Here is a 20,136-nt window from a genome sequence, read left to right as displayed (position 1 = left end):
TGAATCAAGACGTTCGGATTGTCAATGGAGAGCAAATTCGACGTGAGCATTCGAAGGAGGCACTCCATCGCCACCGTGAAGAACCCAGTTTTAAACAAAGGAGAGAATCCAGATTATTCTCTTCTCTTTTGTAACCAGGAAATCCAAATTGTAATCGATTTTGAGAGAATACAAGTTAATTTTCTTTCACTGTCTTTTTACTACAAATTTTTCCACAAACAATGGTCCACTAGGCGATGTGTCATGTCTACCCTTTTCTCCCCTTGCACTTGTTCAAGACTGGGGGTTGGTTTATTCGTAGTTCATTAGACTATGAGTAATAAATTTTCTGAGTTATCATGTTCAATGGAATACCTTGTTTAACCACAAAATCCACAAAACTATCACGTTAACATTTACCTCTGATAGTCCATCAACTTGTCAATCCGCTTCAATAGGATGGCAGGTCCACAAAACTTTCACGTTAAGGATCACCTCTGATAGTCTATCAATCTGTCAATCCTCATCAATAGGATGGCAGGTCCACAAAACTATCACGTTAATGATCACCTCTGATAGTCTGTTTTTCTCCAAATTCTCTTATCAATCCGCTTCAATAGGATGGCAGATCCACAAAACTATCACGTTAACATTTACCTCTGATAGTCCATCAACTTGTCAACCCGCTTCAATAGGATGGCAGGTCCACTAAAACTATCACGTTAATGATCACCTCTGATAGTCTGTTTTCTCCAAATTCTCCCACCAATCCTCTTCAAGTAGGATGACGGGTCTATCAAAACTATCACGTTAATGATTACCTCTGATAGTCTATTCCCTCCAAATTCTCTTGTCAATCCTCTTCAAGTAGGATGACGGGTCCACAAAAAACTACCACGTTAACAGTTACCTCTGATAGTCAAACTCATCAGATAATGTCCTATCTGGTGATGTGACTCTATTCCGACTTCATGGATAGTGCCTCACTAGGTGATGTGCCTTGTCTATCTCTTTTTATTCCCCTGCTAAGTCTTAATCAAGACTGGGGGTTGATTACTTGGAATCCATTGGATTAAGAGTAACAAATCTTTCACATCCTTCTGACGATCATCATCCCCATAGAGTATGCATTCAACTCGCATTACTCCCAATTTGTCACGTTAACAACATACACCTCTGACAATCAACTTATCAATCCTTACCAATAGGATGATAGGTCCTCAAAATTGCGCAAATCGCAATCTTCCCTAGCAAGACACTAAGTCTTCAAAATCTTATTCAAATCACAAGCATCAAAATTCATCACTTCTGATGATAAACTCACCGATCAAGTTTCCCCAGCGAGACGCTAATTCCCAAAATCTTGTGTAAATCATAAGTACACATTTTTCTGTCACGTTAACATCAAACCTCTGACAACAATCCACTTATCAATCCTCGTCAATAGGATGATAAGTCTCCAAAGTTGCTCCAATCACAACACAAACTCTCGTCACGTTAACAATAAACCTCTGACAACCCACTTATCAATCCTCTTCAATAGGATGATAAGTCCACAAAGTTGCTCCAATCGCGACACAAATTCCTGTCACGTTAACACTAAACCTCTCACAAAATCAACTTATCAATCCTCTTCAATAGGATGATAAGTCCACAAAGTTGCTCCAATCGCAACACAAAATCATGTCACGTTAATATTACACCTCTGACAATATCAACTTATCGACTCTCTTCAATAGAGCGATAGGCCCACAAATTCTCTTGTCACGTTAACACTAAACCTCTGACAACCCACTTATCAATCCTCTTCAATAGGATGATAAGTCCACAAAGTTGTTCCAATCGCAACACAAATTCCTGTCATGTTAACACTAAACCTCTGACAAAATCAACTTATCAACTCTCTTCAATAGAGCGATAAGTCCATAAATTCCAGTCAAGTTAACATCACACCTCTGACAACCAAACCAACTTACCGACTCTCTTTAATAGAGCGATAGGTCCATAAAATACTGTTAGGTTAACATCACACCTCTAACAGTCTACCCCCCAATAAACTTGTTAATCCTTTTTGCAATAAGAATAGCAAGTTTTCATTATAAAATCCCCAGTGGATTAAAGATTTTCTGGAATTATCCTAGTGATAATAAATTTTTTTTTTGAATTTCACTTTAAGTAAAAATTCATGCCAAGTTAATACTATACCTCTGGCACTTCCAACTTTCTTTCAGTGTTTCAAATAACACAGGAAGAAACAGCATAAAAAATCCATGCCTTCACGCATGGGGGACTTTATCTCGATTCCTAATTAGAGATAAGCCTACGCCTAACACGCGTTGCCGGTTAGTCTTTCACCGTAAAAAGGACAAAAGTCTACGTATTCGACATCGTAGCAGGTCGTTATTAATAACGCCAAAATCCATGCCTTACACGCATGGGGAAATTTATCCCCTATGCATGTTCGTAGGTCCATTAGCTTAATGGATGTGAGCCGGGACTTGAAACAGATGAGCTAAAGACAAGTCTCAAAGACTTAGTCAAAAAGGCACGGAAGCCACTTCCATGTCTTAAGTCAAAATGCTGAGGTCAGACCCGCGATGCAAAAACCAAACGCTTAGGTCAGACCCGCGATGCAAAAAACCGAACGCCAAGGTCACACCCGTGTTCCAAATTCAACATGCAAGGGTGAGACCCGCGTCTCAAGTTCAAAACGTAGGGATACACCCCAACATTCCAGAAGCAGGATTATGGCGCATACCTTCACACAGGTCCTACATGACAAATCCCTTCAACCAAGATACCTTCGAAGCGAGTGCAGAGAACGACTTCTTTACAACAAGGAATCAACAGATCCAGGATCAGAGTTGAGATCCAAAGTATTCTGAAAATTCGTCCCAGTCAACCGCGAACTTTTGAAAACTTTGGAGGGGGTTCTGTAGGCTGTCTAAAAATCATAATAGATAGCTTATCCCCCATCAAATACCGATGATGGAAGTTATAATCTGACGACTTCCAGAAGGCTACAATTTGAGGACTTTCACGTAGAAGGTGATGAGAGCTCTAGTTCAACAGCATTCACAATCAATATCGGGAGTTACAATCTGACGACTCTCATATTCTCAAGGAGCCAAGATGAAGATTATAAGACAATGATCTTTGCAACGCTATGACAAAAGAGATTACTTGTTGATAATCTCTCCAAAGCAAGACGCGGAACTCATCACCGCACTCTAAGACCAAAACGCGGAGGTCCTCCCCGTGTATCAACACCAAAACGCGGAGGTCATCCCCGTGTGTCAACATCAAAACGCTGGAGTCGGACCCGCGTCACAACATCAAAACGCGAGGGTCGAACCCACGTTACAACATCAAAACGCTGGAGTCGGACCCGCGTTATAACATCAAAACGCTAGGGTCGAACCCACGTTACAATATCAAAACGCTGGAGTCGGACCCGCGTTACAACATTAAAACGCTGGGGTCGGACCCGCGTTTTTCAGCACCCAGCGAGTATCCAACTCCGCGTCTCCATTCTAAAACGCAGAGTTAGGGTCCTGAACGCCGACGTGAGCGTTTGACTCGTTCAAACACGAGCTGAACGGTTGCAGGAACCGTTTTTCCTCCAAGATTTGAGGGATTTCCGCCCCACTTAGGAGCGGATTAAGGGGGCGGTTACACCCCTTAATTCCTTATAAATATGGGTAAACTCAATGGAGTTCAGGCGGGCATTTTTTCGGATCTGGGACTTGGCAGCGAAGGGTGGGAACTTCTGGGCTCAGATTGATCCTCTTTTCAGCAGCGAAGAGGAGATCTTTTGGCTTGGCAGCAAGAGGGAGATCGACGTTCATCCTCAGCAACGATCGACCACCGGAGCTTTCTTCTAGCCTTGGCTTAATAACCGACTTTCGGTTCAAATCAACTCTTTCATAGAGTTTAAAACTCGTTCAGAGTTATCAACTCGTCCAGAGTTCTAAAACTTGCCACACAAGTTCTCCACAACGTCAAATCGTGAGGAGGTGATATCGTTCCAGTGAATCAAGGCGTGCGGATCGTCAACGGAGAAACTCGACGCAAGCATTCGAGGGAGGCACTCCATCGCCACCGTGAAGAACCCAGATTTAAACAAAGGGGAGAATCAAATTCATTCTCCTCTCTTTTGTAATCGGAATCCAAATTATAATCGATTTTAAGAGAATACAAATCAATTTTTCTTTCATTTCTTTTACATCGAATTTTTCCAACAAACACTCGCTATTGGGCAATCCCTTATAGCGAACAAAGTACTCTAGATGTTGCCTATTATTCACTTCCCGAACCATCATGTCCGCCAAAATCTCCTCGGCCTCCTTGTCGAACTCCGTGCGAACCCTAGCTAGTGCTCAACTCGATCTCCCACGGCTTGAGTCATCCACATCCTCATGGTATGGCTTTAGCATGTTCACATGGAAGACTGGATGGTAGTGGAATGTTAGGGGAAGTTCAGCCTTGTAGGCAACATTCCCCATCTTCTTCACAGTTGAAAATGGGCCCTCATACTTCCTTATCAAGCTCTTGTGCAATCCCTTGTGTCGATCAATTGTAGATAGCTTGACAAGGACCAAAACTCCAACCTCAACTTCATTGGACATGTGCTTCACTTCATAGGACATGAGCGCACCAGCTCGTTCTGCTCTTGCCATCCCCTAGAAAATTTGTAGGACGCTGGACTACTCCCCTTGTAGCCTTTTGTAATGTTGTTCGGAGTAAGGGGTTAGCTACCAAGCATAATCTCGAACGAACTCCTCCCCGTAGACTCACTCCACTGCAAGTTGTAGGAAAATTGGGCTATATCAAGCAACTTCGCGCAATTCCTCTGGTTGATGCTGACATAGTGCCTCAAGTAGACCTCCAACAAGCCGTTCACCCTCTCCATTTGCCCATCCGTCTGAGGATGAAAAATGGTGGCGAAGTTCAGGTCCCACTATAACAGCTTGAACAACTCAGACCAGAATTTGCCCGTGAACCAAGCATCTCGGTCACTCACAATGGACCGAGGCAATCCCCAATTCTTCACCACATGCTTTAGGAACAAAGGGACCACCATTTCCGCCAGGTACTTAGCTGGTGCGGGATGAAGATCTCATATTTGGAGAACCAATCAACCACTATCATTATGATGCAACACACACCTGACCTAGGCAAACCCATGATGAAATCCATAGATATTATTTCCCACAGTCGCTCCAAAATAGGTAGTGGCTCAAGCAATCCTGCTGGTGCTCTTTGCTCTATCTTGTCCTGTTGGCACACAAGACAAATCTTGACATAGACCTTTACATCCTCCCGCACGTGAGGCCAATAATAGGTCTCACCCAAGAATGCCAACGTACAGTGCACGCCTGGATGTCCCGCCCACTGAGAGTCATGACACTCCTTCATGAGTTCCTGCCTTAGATTCCCGAACAGAGGCACATATAACCATCTCTCCTTGCTATATAATAATCCATCCTAAAGTCAAAATCTCCACGTTTTGCCCTTCGTAGCATAGATCACTAAGGACATGACCGTAGAGTCATGAGCCAACCTTCCTTGATGTCGTCTAATAGTAGCTCTGTGGTTGGCTAATCATAGCTGCAAGCTCCGCCTTTCGGCTCAAAGCATCCGCCACCAAATTGGTCCTTCCTGACTTGTACTCCAAAGTGTAGTCGAACTCTGCCAAGAAGTCTTGCCACCATGCTTGCTTTGGGAATAGCTCCTTCTGGGTCTGGAAGTAGTTAGTGGCCACATTATCCGTCTTCACCGTGAACTTGGAGCCTAAAAGATAGTGCCTCCATATTCATAAACAATGAAACATTGCAGTCATTTCCTTCTCATGGACTGTGTACCTCTCGCTCAGTGTCGTTTGACTTCTGACTCTGGTAAGCAATAGTGTCTCCCTCTTGCATAAACACCCCACCGATACCATAATCACTTGTGTCAGTGTGCACCTCAAAAGGCTTACTGAAGTCGAAAAGTGCGAGAACCGGTTCCTCCGTTACGGCTTTCTTCAACACCTGAAAGGCCTACTAGCACTTAGGGTCCCATTCCCATGTCCGATTCTTCTTAGCAAGTCGGTCAATGAAGCTGCCAATGCGGAATAGCCCTTGATAAACCATCGGTAGTAGTTCACCAAGCCGAGAAATGACTGCAACTCTGTCACCTACTTCGGTGGCTCCCACTCGTCAATAGCCTGAATTTTGGTTTGATGGTCGTAATATTGCCTTTGCCGAAGATGTGCCCAAGGAATGCGACCTCTTCCTAAGCAAAGGAGCATTTCTTCCTCTTGACATAGAGTTTATTGCTCCTTAAGGCTTGGAACACCTTTGCCAAATGCTCCTTGTGTTCCCCATGGTCCGAGTGTAAGCGACAATGCCATCCAAATAGACCACCACGTATCGACCTAGAAAGGGCTCTAGGACCTTGTTCATTGTATTACAGAAAGTAGCAGGTGCATTTGTTAGTCCAAAACGCATAACTAAAAACTCATATGATCCATACTCAGGTACGCATGCCGTCTTTGGTTCATCTCCCTTCTCAATCCGTACATGGTAGTAGCTCGTTCTAAGGTCCAGCTTACTAAAGTACCTCGCTTGCCCAATCTCTCGAAAAAGTCTGCCACCATATTCTTCACCTGTGATCTTGTTCAACACCTTGTAGTCCATGCACAATCGCGACCATATTCTTCACCCGTGATCTTGTTCAACACCTTGTAGTCCATGCACAATCACGACGAGCCATCGTGCTTCTTCCGGAACAAGACTGGTGCACCATGAGCTTTTTGACGGTCAGAAGAACTTTGTATCAGTATGATTTGCTTGAGTGAAAAGCTATGCTCTGGTCTAAACTAAATATTGCAAAAGCCATATAAAGCATGTATTATTGATTGGAAACTTGGCAGAAATGCTGGCTTTTATTAGCAATTGGAAACTTGATCAAAATCCTCCTCACAGTAAAAGTAGACTGAAGGATAGGCTGATTACGTTACTCATTTCTTGCTCCTCCACATTGCCACTCGAAGGATCATACCATAAACAAAGATCCAACCTGCACACATGCAAATCCTGGTCTTATTCTCTATATAGTTTTCACTTCATCTATAAGTTCACTCATACGCTAGAAGTGGCAGCTGCTGAAAGAACAGAGAATTCAAAGGTTGTTCAGCATTTTGAGGTTTCCCATAGTAAAAAAGTCATGCATCATCATCACTTGAAAGTTTCAAACATTCATCTAAATCATGAAACTATACACACATGCTAATCCTGCAGTTTCAAGCTTTAAAAGGAACCTGAAAATGTAATTGAAAAAAAAATACTAATATCAGCAGTAACATATCTGATACCAGGAAAAATCGATGATAATAATATTAACTTACAACGGTAATGCTAAATAATTACGATAACCATATATTTTCCCTGAAGCTCAAAGGAAATTCTTTTGAAAAACAGGTAGACAGCCTCGAAGGAACTAAAAGGAGCAAAGGAAACAAATATTTGCCAAAAAGCAATTACAAAAAACTGAATTCTAACAAAACTCAGTATCTGCTTTAACATCAACATTCCATTTTGAACATATTATCTGCTTTAACATTAACATTTCTACCACTATCTTAGCCCTACAACTTACAACAAACCGTTTCCTGGGTATTCAACCATTCCACTCTAAACCCCACAAACTAACAAATAGGTCTTTAGAGGATTTCGATAACTTTAGAGCACTTCAAAGAGGTCTTTAGAGGATTTCGATAACTTTAGGAGCACTTTGATGACCCCTCTAGGATTTAGAACCACAGACAAGGACATATCGATGAACAACATGATCAAACATTTTTGCATAAATACAGTTTGAGGTCGTCAAGAAGTCGCCCCGGGAAGAAAAATACGGTGGATGCTCCCGAGAGAGAGCTCCTTTCGACAGGTTGGGCATTTCTTGAGTTCTAGGATGCTGTTTGTGATGCAAGGCTTGCAAAAGATGTGCCCGCACAATGTTGATGTCTCCTCCTTCATGGTGTCCATACATATAGCACATCTTAGTTTCACCTCAGTGAAGTGGCCTTTTGATGCCTGCCCGCACTACAAAGAAATTGTCAGGAAAAAGATGAATTACCAGTAGAGGTGGAAGTTGATTGAATGATTATCAAATATTATAATTATTCATCTAACCATTTGTTCAAATTTGCTTCGGTGTCATTTAAGAGAGATCAAAATGGTGTTGATACATTAAATGAATCAAAAATATAAGACATCTACGTATTCGATTCGTTTGCTTACTAAATATTCATTTAAAATTTAATACCTCAAAATTCATATTATTACATGCATGACCTTATGTTCTGATGCCTTTTAGAGGGTGTTTGGAAGGGCTCATTTTTGAAGCTAAGATATGCTAGCTTTTGATAGCTTTTGGCTTTTACGATAAAATTTTTATGGAGTTAATTACTTGATAAAAATTTTTATAGAATTTGTATGAGTAGTTTAGTTAATTACTTGATCAAACCTAACTTATTGAGATGAGCCTATAAGCTAGTTTTCCTCAAGTTGGGGAATCTCGACTTTTTAACATGGGAAATTACAAGCTAGCTTATTGGGGATTTACCGAACAGGTAGATAAGAAAAATCTAGCTTAAAATCTGCGATGACCAAAGAATAAGCTCCCCTAAACACCCTCTTATGGTTGATTTGGCAGGGGGTAGAATGAGGTCAGGTGAGGGACAAAACAAGAAATTGCCCTTGGTAGGAGGTTTCTAGAGAAGAAGGTGAAGGGAAGGAGAGGGAAAATGAAAAGAAGCATAAAATGATTACTATTCACAATCCCCTCAAATCGGAGGGACAGCGAACAGTGAGGGATGACAAACGGGTTATATTGTAATGAGTTCTATGCCCGCCCATATTTCTCATGATTTCAAAATCGATCCTTTTCTTTTAAAAAGATATTCCCCAATTATAATAGTAGTATTGTAATTTAACTAACTCAGCACCTCACCTCCCCTTCCCATCTCTCTAGCAAAACAAGAAAAAGAGATGTACCTCCTCGTTCCCCCTCCAACCAAACAAGAAGCCTAAAACATTAATGCTTAATGCGAGCCTGGTTCCATTTTGGAAGGATCACATTTTGGAATTTTCAGAAAGTAAACACAGATGAGACTCAGGACTCTGCTGGAAAACAGGCACAGCTCATGTTTGTGACAGTGCTGCACCAGAGTGAAAACAATTAAAGTGAATTGTACAATAAAACTTAAAAAAAGGATTAATTTTGTGAAAACGTAGAATGGAAAGCAAGGAAGGTGGGTTAATAAATTTACAAGCAGATTACTTAGAGTTAACTAGCACCTGAACCTAATTTTAGCTGAGTAAAACCGACTTCACCATTTTAGTAACCTTGACCAAACTTACCTCGGATGAACAATATGAGAACCAATGCAATTAAACAAAGCTGAAAGCAGTACTCACGATGTTCATTTTTCCAAGTTAATATAGAAGGGGGAACTACAATTTAGCAGTACACCTTTTCAGTGAAACCAAGTACTTGAGGAAGCTTCAGATGGTCATGATTTACTTTGAAACTCCCAAACAGGAATGTAATGCCTCTTTGATTTTTTCCTTTGATTTTTTCTAGGGAAAAAATCCCAAACAAAAATTCTTAATTTTATTTTAGCCTCTGAGGGGTATGCCTTCTGAGAAACATAGAGACCATCTATAGGACTTCTGAACAGAAAGTGTTAGTTTTAATAGACAGACATAAAGCATCCAGTTGCCTTACTGTCAATATAAATAAGTAAACAACAATTAAATTCTAAATGGCTAAGATTGATACTACCACCAAAAGAATCCAGTTGCATGATTTGAAATAAAATATAGTTCATGTTTAAATTACCTAATTAGATGTGTTAACTTGTTAATAGAGAAACTCCAAGTTATTACTTGTGTATAGGATGGTGTACTCCTAACTAATACAATCACTTGAAGAATAGGATAATAAAGGGTTCATACCTCACAACATTTCCTGGCACTTGCATCTCCGCAATCTTTATTCCCAGAAGATCCATTAGATGCTGCCAAAAACTAAATACATGAGAAAACCAGAAGCTTCAAGAGATTAACATTTAAAACTTACAAAGTCATTCTTCAGTACTTTGATAAAAAATTCAATGACAGACAAGCCTCCATCCCTCTGAAGCAATAGCACACCAAAAACATAAACTATGTTGTATTATTTAATAATAACCACCTAAAATAATGTAAAGATGAAGCAATACCTTAAAATCTTGTTTTAAGGAGATACAAGTGTTCAAGCATTATCTATGATGTTATTCTCATGACATGGATGCTTATAATCGGATTGGAAAAGCCGTTCAGAAATTAAGAAAAAGAAATAATTCATTTGAAGAACAGTATAAGGAAGTTACATGTGAAAAAAGGAAGTAGTTAAGGTTTAAATATTACCAATACATGCACCAAGACTTTCAAAATCAATAGTCAATTCAAAACAAGCTCTTTTATTAGGTTGGGCTGTGAAAGGAATGTGATGAATGAAGATTTATAGTTCTATTAGACTGAACCAGAATGAAATAATACATGCCAGCAATGTGTCACTCATCATTCATCAATATCAACTGATCCTATAAAAAGGGTTTTTGAGATTGGGTAGACCAACATCTGAACCACTGAACCTGACATATCAATTTATGGCAATTGTTTAAAAATTGTTCAAGAGTAAGGCCTCATTGGATATATGTCAGCAATGTGCCACTCATCATTCATCAATATCAACTGATCCTATGAAAAGGGTTTTTGAGATTGGGTAGATCAACATCTGAACCACTGAATCTGGCATATCAATTAATAGCAAGTGTTTAAACATTGTTCAAGAGATAAGACCTCCTTGGAATTAACTGAGAGAAAAATAGCTCTATGCACAATGTCGAACCGGAGCCACAATTATGATGAAAATGCAACACTCAAGATACAGCAAAAAAGTTCTAAATAGAGTAATGGACCATTTACCAGGACTTGGCTTTTGTCAGTTGACAGTCATTCACGTCCTTAGACAATCCCACAAACCTGAAGAAAATGAATTATTTCTAACGCGTGCAAATATTTTCATTGCTAATTAGAACAACTGGCGCATGTCAAATTGCCAACAACAATATTCACATCTAACAACTTCCAGCAGAGTGACCTTCTTTAGAGCATGAAATGGAGAGCATACAAGGAAAAGGGTATCTGATATGAAACCTATCACCTTTATAGCCTAGACCCAGGAAACAACATTAGCATGCGCCGAGAATTTCCATGAACACTTGCTACTTTTTCTTACAAAGATTAATTAATAAATAGCAGACTCTGATAGAGATAAAATAAGAACTAATATCTCACTTCCACACAAATACACACAAGCACAGGAGATTAATGAGTATCCCTTACTGCAGGAGGAAATTTTCTCTGAGGTGACTTTAACTTCTTTCCCCCTTTAGTTGTTACCAACAGCGCCACCATCTTGATCTTTATGTTTCATGATGTACACTCACCAAAAGTTATGTGTAGAAAATGAGATTCATCCTTATATCTAAAGATGGAAAATGTTATCTTGTGTATGTGTGTGTATGTGTGTGTGTATAAGTGATCAAAAGAGAACCAAAGCAGCAAGTCCACCAACTTAATGCAAACTGCTGGAGCAATAGATACCTTAAGTTTTAAGCAATACTTTCAACCAAAACATAGACTGAAGATAAATTGCAACATGTCTTGAGCAATTAGGCTATGAGAAATTGCATTTTTTTTGGAACATACACAGACAAACACTCTAAACCAGAACATGAAAATCAGCCTACAAAGCAAGAAGAATAGAGAAGGAAAAAGGAACCTGAATTATGTAAATAAATACCCACATACACAGAGCAAACAAAAGCCATAACCAGTTTGTCAACAACTACCCACATGCACATAAAAGAAAAAAAGAGCACGAGCATCCAGCAAAACAAATGATGAAAATGCTAGAAATCTGTGTTATATTCTCCCAGTATCTCAAGTTAATATCACAACATCATTGTGATCAGAACATCAGTCAAGCCAGAAGCCTCAAAGACATGGTCATTATGTGGTTGTAACACAGGTCTGAAATTGTAGTGTTGATCGCAAGTTCTATTCATCATGTTGATACTAGTAAGGAGTTTCAGCAGTTTTGACATTTCCAATCTGAGTAATTGGGTTGCTACCATCTAAGGGTTTAAAAACCTTATTAAAGTTATTAAATATATATGATATAAGGTATTGTGGTGAACTAGGCCAAATAATATGAGATTAATCCAACAAAATCACTCAATTTGATTTTAATTTATTTTCTAACAAAATGATTCCTACTGTGGATCTAGAAGGAACAATTTTCTGCATCTACACTGGATTTTCAAGCTTCAAAAATTTGATCACTGAATGATCTTTCAACTGTGACATGGAATAATCACAGTTTAATCACAAGATTTCTATTTGTTTGATAATTCACACCTCAAAAATCTTCTCCGATATTAGAGGTTATTAACCAATGTGGACCATCGACTCGTTTCACCTCAACTATATCTACATACTTAGAATCTGATATGATGCAATCAAAAGAATTGGTATCTTTCACAATCAAACCTGGCAATAACAACTTTTCAAATTTGAGAGAAGTTCTTAAATTAACTTCATACTATGTGTTCACTCGTAGTAGGTTGATAATTTAGACAAGCGTCATGCATTGTCAATTATTTTGCATGCCAGGGCAACCCATGATTTGATTGAAATGTAACCTAAGGCTCACAATATTACAAGGCTTTTGAAAAAAAAAAATTCTTAAGGGAGATAAATAAGAATACTAAATGTTGTCCTTATGCAAACAGAACAATAAAGAACACAATGAAGAGGAAGGAAAAACTAAGACAATGGAATATTCAACTTTAATAAGGAGTACATGACTAATTATATGACATAGCATTATATAACCAACACTAATTAAACCTGATTTTGGAATCCAGAACTGACTAGGTAATTATATAATGTTTGATTCTAGAAACTCTTATTAATAAAAGATCTGCAATTGAGCCCTTCCTCAGTTTCATCAGATGGCATAGCAAAACCTCAAGATTATGGATGTCAAAAGATCAGAACCATAAGAAACTAAAAGGTTCTATCTCATCAGTGTTTTAAATGTCGGCCGACATGTTGGAAATATCGGCCGGCATGTCAGATTTAGGGGCCAACCGATACGATATGGAGTTTTTCAATGCGTATTGTGTTTTCAAAGTTCATGTTGGATATATCGGGCGACATGTCGGATATATCGGGCGGATATGTCGAGTGATATATCAGTTATGTCGGCCAATTTTACAATCTGAAAAATTGGCTGATATTATTATTATTATTTTTATTATATTTATTTAATCAGGTTTGAGTTTAAATTCTTGATTGTCTTAATATTACTTCCAAAGACAAAAACCGATAAGTTAAGGGAAATGGAAAAAAAGACCGAAGTAATATCCATCGCTCATCTTCTCTCTCTCCTTCGACATCTCATCAGTCTCTTCTCCGAGCTATTTCTTCGACATCAATATCGAGCGATCTTCTTTTTCTTAACCGCTAATATCAGAGTCCTCTTTTCTCACCTCTTTCCTTCAACATCAAACATAAGCATCATAAGTTATTCACTTTTTTATATGTTTAGACAATAGATTTTTTTAAGTCTGTTTAGATTTTATTTATGATATTTATTACACATGCACATCATCCGATATGACAATCCGATATTTTTTCATGTTCCCCGACATATCCTCGATTTCCGCTATCCGACATGAATTTTAGTCATCCGACATAAACCCGACATCCGATATTTAAAACCTTGATCCTCATCAAACGTATATGTCAGGTAGATATTGCTATTTTGTATTTTTCCACCTAAGCTTTATATACATTATCTATCATGTAACAGCAGAATTTGTCGTTCGAAACTAAAGGGTAAAGGGATGATGGCATCATGATCCTCAAAATCTTGAATATATCATTAATCCATCCTATGGCTGTTAAAAGAGCTTCATCTTGGAACTTGGAACTATCTATTCAACAATTCTTTTTAACAATAACATCCACTTCTTCTCCATTAGTTTCATTCAGTTCTCCTCCTTTATAGTCGGTTTGATTAGATTTGTTAGTGAAAACATTGCTGATAATGATATATATAAAATTGAACATCTTATAACTAAAAGTTAAAGAAACATATTATACTTCTCATATGAGAGTTGCAAAAGATCCAACAGTAAAGAAACATCTAAATTACCTATCTTCATGGTTTCTTTTTAAGAGAAGGGGCGCATAATTCACTTTTTATTTATCTTAAAACGCAGCTTGGATGGGGCAACAAGCCTTCAAACATTCAAATTATGTGCCAAACTACAAAAAAGATATGGGTTTTTATGAACAACCATACTTTGCAGGCCCTGCTCTTACATGGTTTAATCCACATGTCACATTACCCATACATTGGGAACTTGGGTCAAGGGTCTCTGTCCTCAGAAAAAATACAAACTAAAGATATTAAATAGACGTTTTAAGGTGCCTAGTACATGACTATGGACTTCAATTATAGCAATTATCTGTGCTCTTCAGTAGAAGAATAATAAGAAAATTTCCTTTCAAGGAAGTAGCAAATAGCAAAAAGGATTTTACGACAAGCTAACCGTACAAGTGAAGCTTCAATTGCAAAAGTCTAGGTTTCACAAAGTTGATGCATTGTGAATTCATATGACAAGAAATATTTTATCAGAATTTGTTGGAGAATCTTTTCAAAGATGATCACACAAGAACTGGAAAAGATATCAGTTTGGAGTGTTTATAAATACTGGTAGTATTTTAGGTGAACGGGAAAGTAATGTTTAAGGAGAAAAACAGATCGATGGACAGAAGCATGCATGTCCGGAATTTTTTTTAAAAAAACTATGAGCTTTAACTTATTTTCTCTTTTTTCTCTGACATGTTTTAATCTCACAAAATGAGTTACAATCTGATAGCAAACTTTCATATCATAGCTCTACAGTTTAGGATTCCTCATTGGTGGCTTGAGAATGGTTTATAAGCACTCCGAAACTGATACATTGACTCATGACCCTCGTAGACTGCGTTAAAGTAATATTACACCTATAGCCTGTTCAGTTCAGATAAAACTCGAAGCATATTTTGCAAGAACCTTTTCAGCACCCAAACAAGACTTGGCCTATGATGAACAATTAAATAATCAACATTGAAACTCACCCCCAACAGTAAGCCGAAGTTCTAAATCCCCTTCTGAAATCCCAGTCACTGATGAACTCGGACAAGGAAAGAACCTTCTCGTCTGCAAAATCCAACGATACAGATAATGTTCATCAAGAGCATGATGGAAGAAGTAAACTTTTAAAGGAAAAAAAACGCTGAAATATGATCAAATACCTCTCTTGAAGAAGTGGGAGCATGCACTTGCTCCACTTCATCCTCATCATCGTCGTCAATGATTATGAACTCTGGACTACTACGTCTTAAAAACCCCAATGCCCTTTCCTTCAAGAACGATGGAGCAAGTCTGAGCTCAAGGTCTTGCAATTTCTCTTCATTAGGTCTCGATCTACTCATGATGAAGATATCCTAACCCTAAAAATTGGGAATTTAAGGAAATTAATCAGTCAACGGAAGCAAACTTCACCGGAAACAACAGACATTTAGACGATCACCGCGAATCTGATAGCTGCATGTTTCAAAAATCCAATCTTTTCAGCATTAAGAAAGAAAATTGGGGGTTTTGAGATTAAACAAAACCTTAATCTTTCAACAGCGAATTTTTCTTCGAAAGTATCGCGGATCGAAGCCAAGCTCGAATGGGAGCGGGGAAATGGACTTGCGAATGAGGGTAGCAGATATTTTAGAAACCCTAACCCTAGAAAATGGGGGAAGGAGAGGAATTGGGGTGTAATTTATGAGTAAAGAAAAATTTATTAATGAGCAAAATGAATTAAGGGGAAATGTAAAATGGAAAGAATAAAAAAATTACCTTTTTTAATGTAAGAATTTTCTTTTTTTCAAAAGCCCTTATCTTTGGCGCTGTTTGGTTCGCTATTATAAGGGGTGGAAAACTCAGAAAACCCCTCTACGTCAGATTTTTAGCCCTCCACGTCAGCTTTTTTGTTTCCGTCCATTTCTTTGTGCCGCTTTGGTTCGCTCGAATGGAAGAGGGAAAACTCTGCTGAAATCGCCGCCAACTAAGATTTTTTTCCCTCTCTGATTTCCTTCCCCAACCAAGTGAAATTGATGAAAACTCTGCTACGTCAGATTTTTTCCTTCTCTGCTTTGTTTATAAAAGTTTTCTTTTTTTTTCTCTGCGAACCAAACACAAGAAAAATAAATACATTGGTTTCCCAGCATTTTTTATGTGCGAACCAAAGCAAAACAATCTATTTCTTGAAAAAGTTTGGAAAACTCAAAACTTGTGTTTCTTTACATGGAATTGCATTTCTCTATATCAAGGAAACGAACCAAACAGCCCCTTTAAGAGAAAATTGTGTCAAGGTCCCAAAAGTAATATTTTTATGTGACTTGACCTCTTTAACTTTTCCCCATGTGTTGCAGCACCTAAATTATAGATCTATGTGATTTAGCTATTTTTTCATGAATTATCATGTCAACTAAGCAGAAAGAGAGAGAAATAGATATAAAAGCCCAAAATATCATCTTCTTCCGCTCTCTTCCTTCTCTCCAAATCTAAATGTGGTCCTCCTTCCTCTTCTCCTCTCTCCTAACCCATTTACTTCTTCCTCTCTCTCTTCCTCCTTTTTTCTCTCAAACGCTGACATCCCTCTCCGCTGCCGCCAACCTTGCGTATACGCTCTGGCTATATTGCTTGCTCCTTTTGTCCCACTAAGTTTCCCCGATCTCTCTTTCTTTCTCCCAAAACTAAAAAAGCCCCAAATTTCCCCAACACTGAAGGCGAAGAGGTGACGAAGAACATGGCGGAGGAGGCGGTGCGGAGGAGAACGAGAAGGAGCTCGATGTTGCCACAAGTTCCACAAAACACCCAAGCTATCGGTTTTTTTTTAAAAAAATTTATAATTTCTATTTGAACATTGTGGAAAGATGAAAGATTTAAAGATATACTGGCTCAATGTGATTTTTTGAATAATTTTTGATGTTAAGTTCAAGTCCAAAGTGGAATATTAAATCTATTGGGTTAAATAATAAGTCTAATGGCATGTATGTTAAGTCTATTGGGTTGAATAATAAGTCTAATTTGTTGAATATTAAGTACAACAGATTATATATTAAGTCCAAATTGGTTCATGTTAAGTCCAGTTTGGTTCATGTTAAGTCTAATTTAATCATTTTAAGTCTAATTTAAATTAATTTAAGTCTAATTTAAATCATGTTAAGTCTATTTTAACTTATTTCCCGACTTAAAACAAGTTGAATTAGACTTAACATGGAATTAGACTTAAAATAAGTTGAAATAGACTTAACATGGTTCCGCCCATTCCGGTCATGTTGTTCGCTCCTATTCCCCCACTAAATTTCACTACTTTCTCTTTCTTTTCACCTCAAAACAAAAAAAGACCCTCAAATTCATCGGAGTTCTAGTCGAGGGATCAGTCAAGTCCAGTTTAGTTTGTGTTAAGTCCAGTTTGGTTCGTGTTAAGTCCAGTTTAAATTATTTTAAGTCTAATTTAGATCATTTTAAGTCTAATTTAAATCATGTTAAGTCAAACAACAATTCATGTTATGCCTAATTTATTTCCTATTAAGTCTAATTTAACTTATTTTAAGTATAATCCCATTTTAAATCCAATTTGATTCATATTAAGTATAATTTCATTTTAAGTCCAACTTAATTTCAGTTCATGTTAAGTCTAATTTTAGTCTATGTTAAGTCTAATTTATTTCCTGTTAAATATAATACAACTTATTTTAAATCTAATTTCATGTTAAGTCTAATTTGGTTCATGCTAAGTCCAATTTTTAGTTCCTGTTAAGTCTAATTTTAGTTTATGTTAAGTCTAATTTCAGTTTATGTTAAGTCTAATTCAACTTACTTTAAGTCTAATTTCATGTTAAGTTTAATTTGATTCATGTTAAGTCTAATTTGATTCATGTTAAGTCTAATTTCAGTTCATGTTAAGTCTAATTTCATGTTAAGTCCAATTTGGTTCATGTTAAGTCTAATTTCAGTTCATCTTAAGTCTAATTTTAGTTCATGATAAGTCTAATTTCAGTTCATGTTAAGTCTAGTTCAACTTGTTTTAAGTCTAATTTTATTTTAAGTCCAATTTAATTCGTGTTAAGTCTAATTTCAATTCATGTTAATTTTAATTTTAGTTCATGTTAAGTCTAATTTAGTTCATGTTAAGTCTAATTTTTAGTTCATGTTAAGTTTAATTTCAGTTCATGAAATTAAATTCGACTTAACATGAATCAAATTGGACTTGATATGAACTAAAATTAAAATTAACATGAATTAAAATTAGACTTAACACGAATTAAATTGGACTTAATATAAAATTAGACTTAACATGATTTAAATTAGACTTAACATGAATTAGATTGGACTTAACATAAAACTAACATGAATTAGATTGGACTTAACATAAAATTAGACTTAAAACAAGTTTAATTAGACTTAACATGATTTAAATTAGACTTTTTTAGAAGAGAAAGCGTAGCTGGCACGAATTGAATTGATAGTAGGGTAAGGAAAAACCTTAGGAAACCACCTGTTACTTTACTTTATTCACTCTTAATGAATGCAGTAACGGGCGGATTCCTCCTTTTGCTCCTCAGCTTACAGGGTACTAGCAATCATTTCCAGTTATTGTTCCCCTCCACAGGGCAGGTTCTTACGTGTTACTCACCCGTCCGCTACTGGAAACACCACTTCCTGTCCGACTTGCATGTGTTAAGCATGCCGCTAGCGTTCATCCAAAGCCAAGATCGAACTCTCCATGATATTCATAGTTGCATTACTTATAGCTTCCTTGTTCATAGACAAAGATGATTCGAATTTTTTTTAGTTTTGGAGGAAAGAAAGAAAGATCGAGGAAACTTAGTGGGAGAAAAGGAGCGAACAATATGGCCGGAGCGTGCACCTAAGGTCAGCGGTGGTGGAGGGGAATGTCAGCATTTGAGAGAAAAAGGAGGAAGAGATAGAGGAGGAAGTAAATGGGTTAGGAGAGAGGAGGAGAGGAGAGGAGGAAGGAGGACCAGATACAGATCGAAGAAAAGAAAGAGAGAAGAGGAAGAGGGTATTTTGAGCTTTTATATTTGTTTCTCTCTCTTTTTGATTAGGTGGCATGATAATTATATGAAAAAATGACTGAATCACATAGATCTGTAATTTAGTGGCTGTAGTACATGAGAAAAAGTTAGAGGGGTCAAGTCACATGAAGTTATTACTATTGACACAATTTTCCCTATCTTTAATGTGTTGTCATCACTTCGCTTTAAAAGGGTGTTTTCCATGTTAGTCTGTAGGGGAGTAAAAATTGGATCTCGATGCGAGATTTGTGTTGATAAGAATGCCTTATTACAAATTAATGAAATCCAAGATTTACAACAGAAGCGGAGAGAATGTCCTCCTTGTTTAACGTTGGTTCTTCGGTAGCGATAGGATGCCTCCCTCGATGCTTTGTGTCGAGTTTGCTTCCCTTGGACGATCCGATAGAAATTACGGTTGAGCTTTAGTACGCAGTAGAAGCTCCGAGGTGATTGAGTTTAATTATACCCGAGCTTGATGAGTGTCAAGGCTGAATGCTTGGAGAAAGCTAATATGCAAGAGTTTGCAAAGAGCCGAGAATCACAAATCTGAGAGTTCAGATTGAGTCTACTTTATCAATCCAAGCAAAAAGCTAGGAGAGTTCTACCAAGCAAGCCAATGAGAGAGCCTCTATTGGAAGAGCCTTGGAGATGCCAAGCTTTCTTAAAGAAATATTGCTAGCAGCAAGATGCAAGCCCATTGAATTAGGCCTCTAGATCCCCTTCTACTGAACTTCTTTCATGTTGGCAAAGAGGCCCTATAAATAGGCAAGGAATGACATGAGTCATCCCTTAATTTGTGGGATGTGACTACTGATAGGAGTAAGGAGTAGCATACTCCCCCTATAGC

At 37.9% G+C, this 20,136-nt stretch overlaps 1 protein-coding gene across 1 annotated transcript; it reads right to left on the bottom strand.

Annotated features, from left to right (window-relative positions):
- On the bottom strand, positions 7,446-15,966 carry LOC109823826 (E3 ubiquitin-protein ligase RNF185-like). Its single transcript, XM_020390218.1, has 5 exons — positions 15,810-15,966; positions 15,447-15,644; positions 15,270-15,351; positions 9,984-10,045; positions 7,446-8,066 (listed from the first exon to the last, which is right to left on the bottom strand). The coding sequence occupies exons 2-5, from the start codon at positions 15,624-15,626 to the stop codon at positions 7,848-7,850; spliced, it is 543 nt and encodes a 180-aa protein (XP_020245807.1). The 5' UTR covers positions 15,627-15,644; positions 15,810-15,966; the 3' UTR covers positions 7,446-7,847.

This window comes from Asparagus officinalis, chromosome 9 (genome assembly GCF_001876935.1).
Source record: "Asparagus officinalis chromosome 9, Aspof.V1, whole genome shotgun sequence".
NCBI lineage: Eukaryota > Viridiplantae > Streptophyta > Magnoliopsida > Asparagales > Asparagaceae > Asparagus > Asparagus officinalis.
Note: the sequence above shows the minus strand (reverse complement) of the source record. Positions and strands in the feature narration are given on the sequence as shown.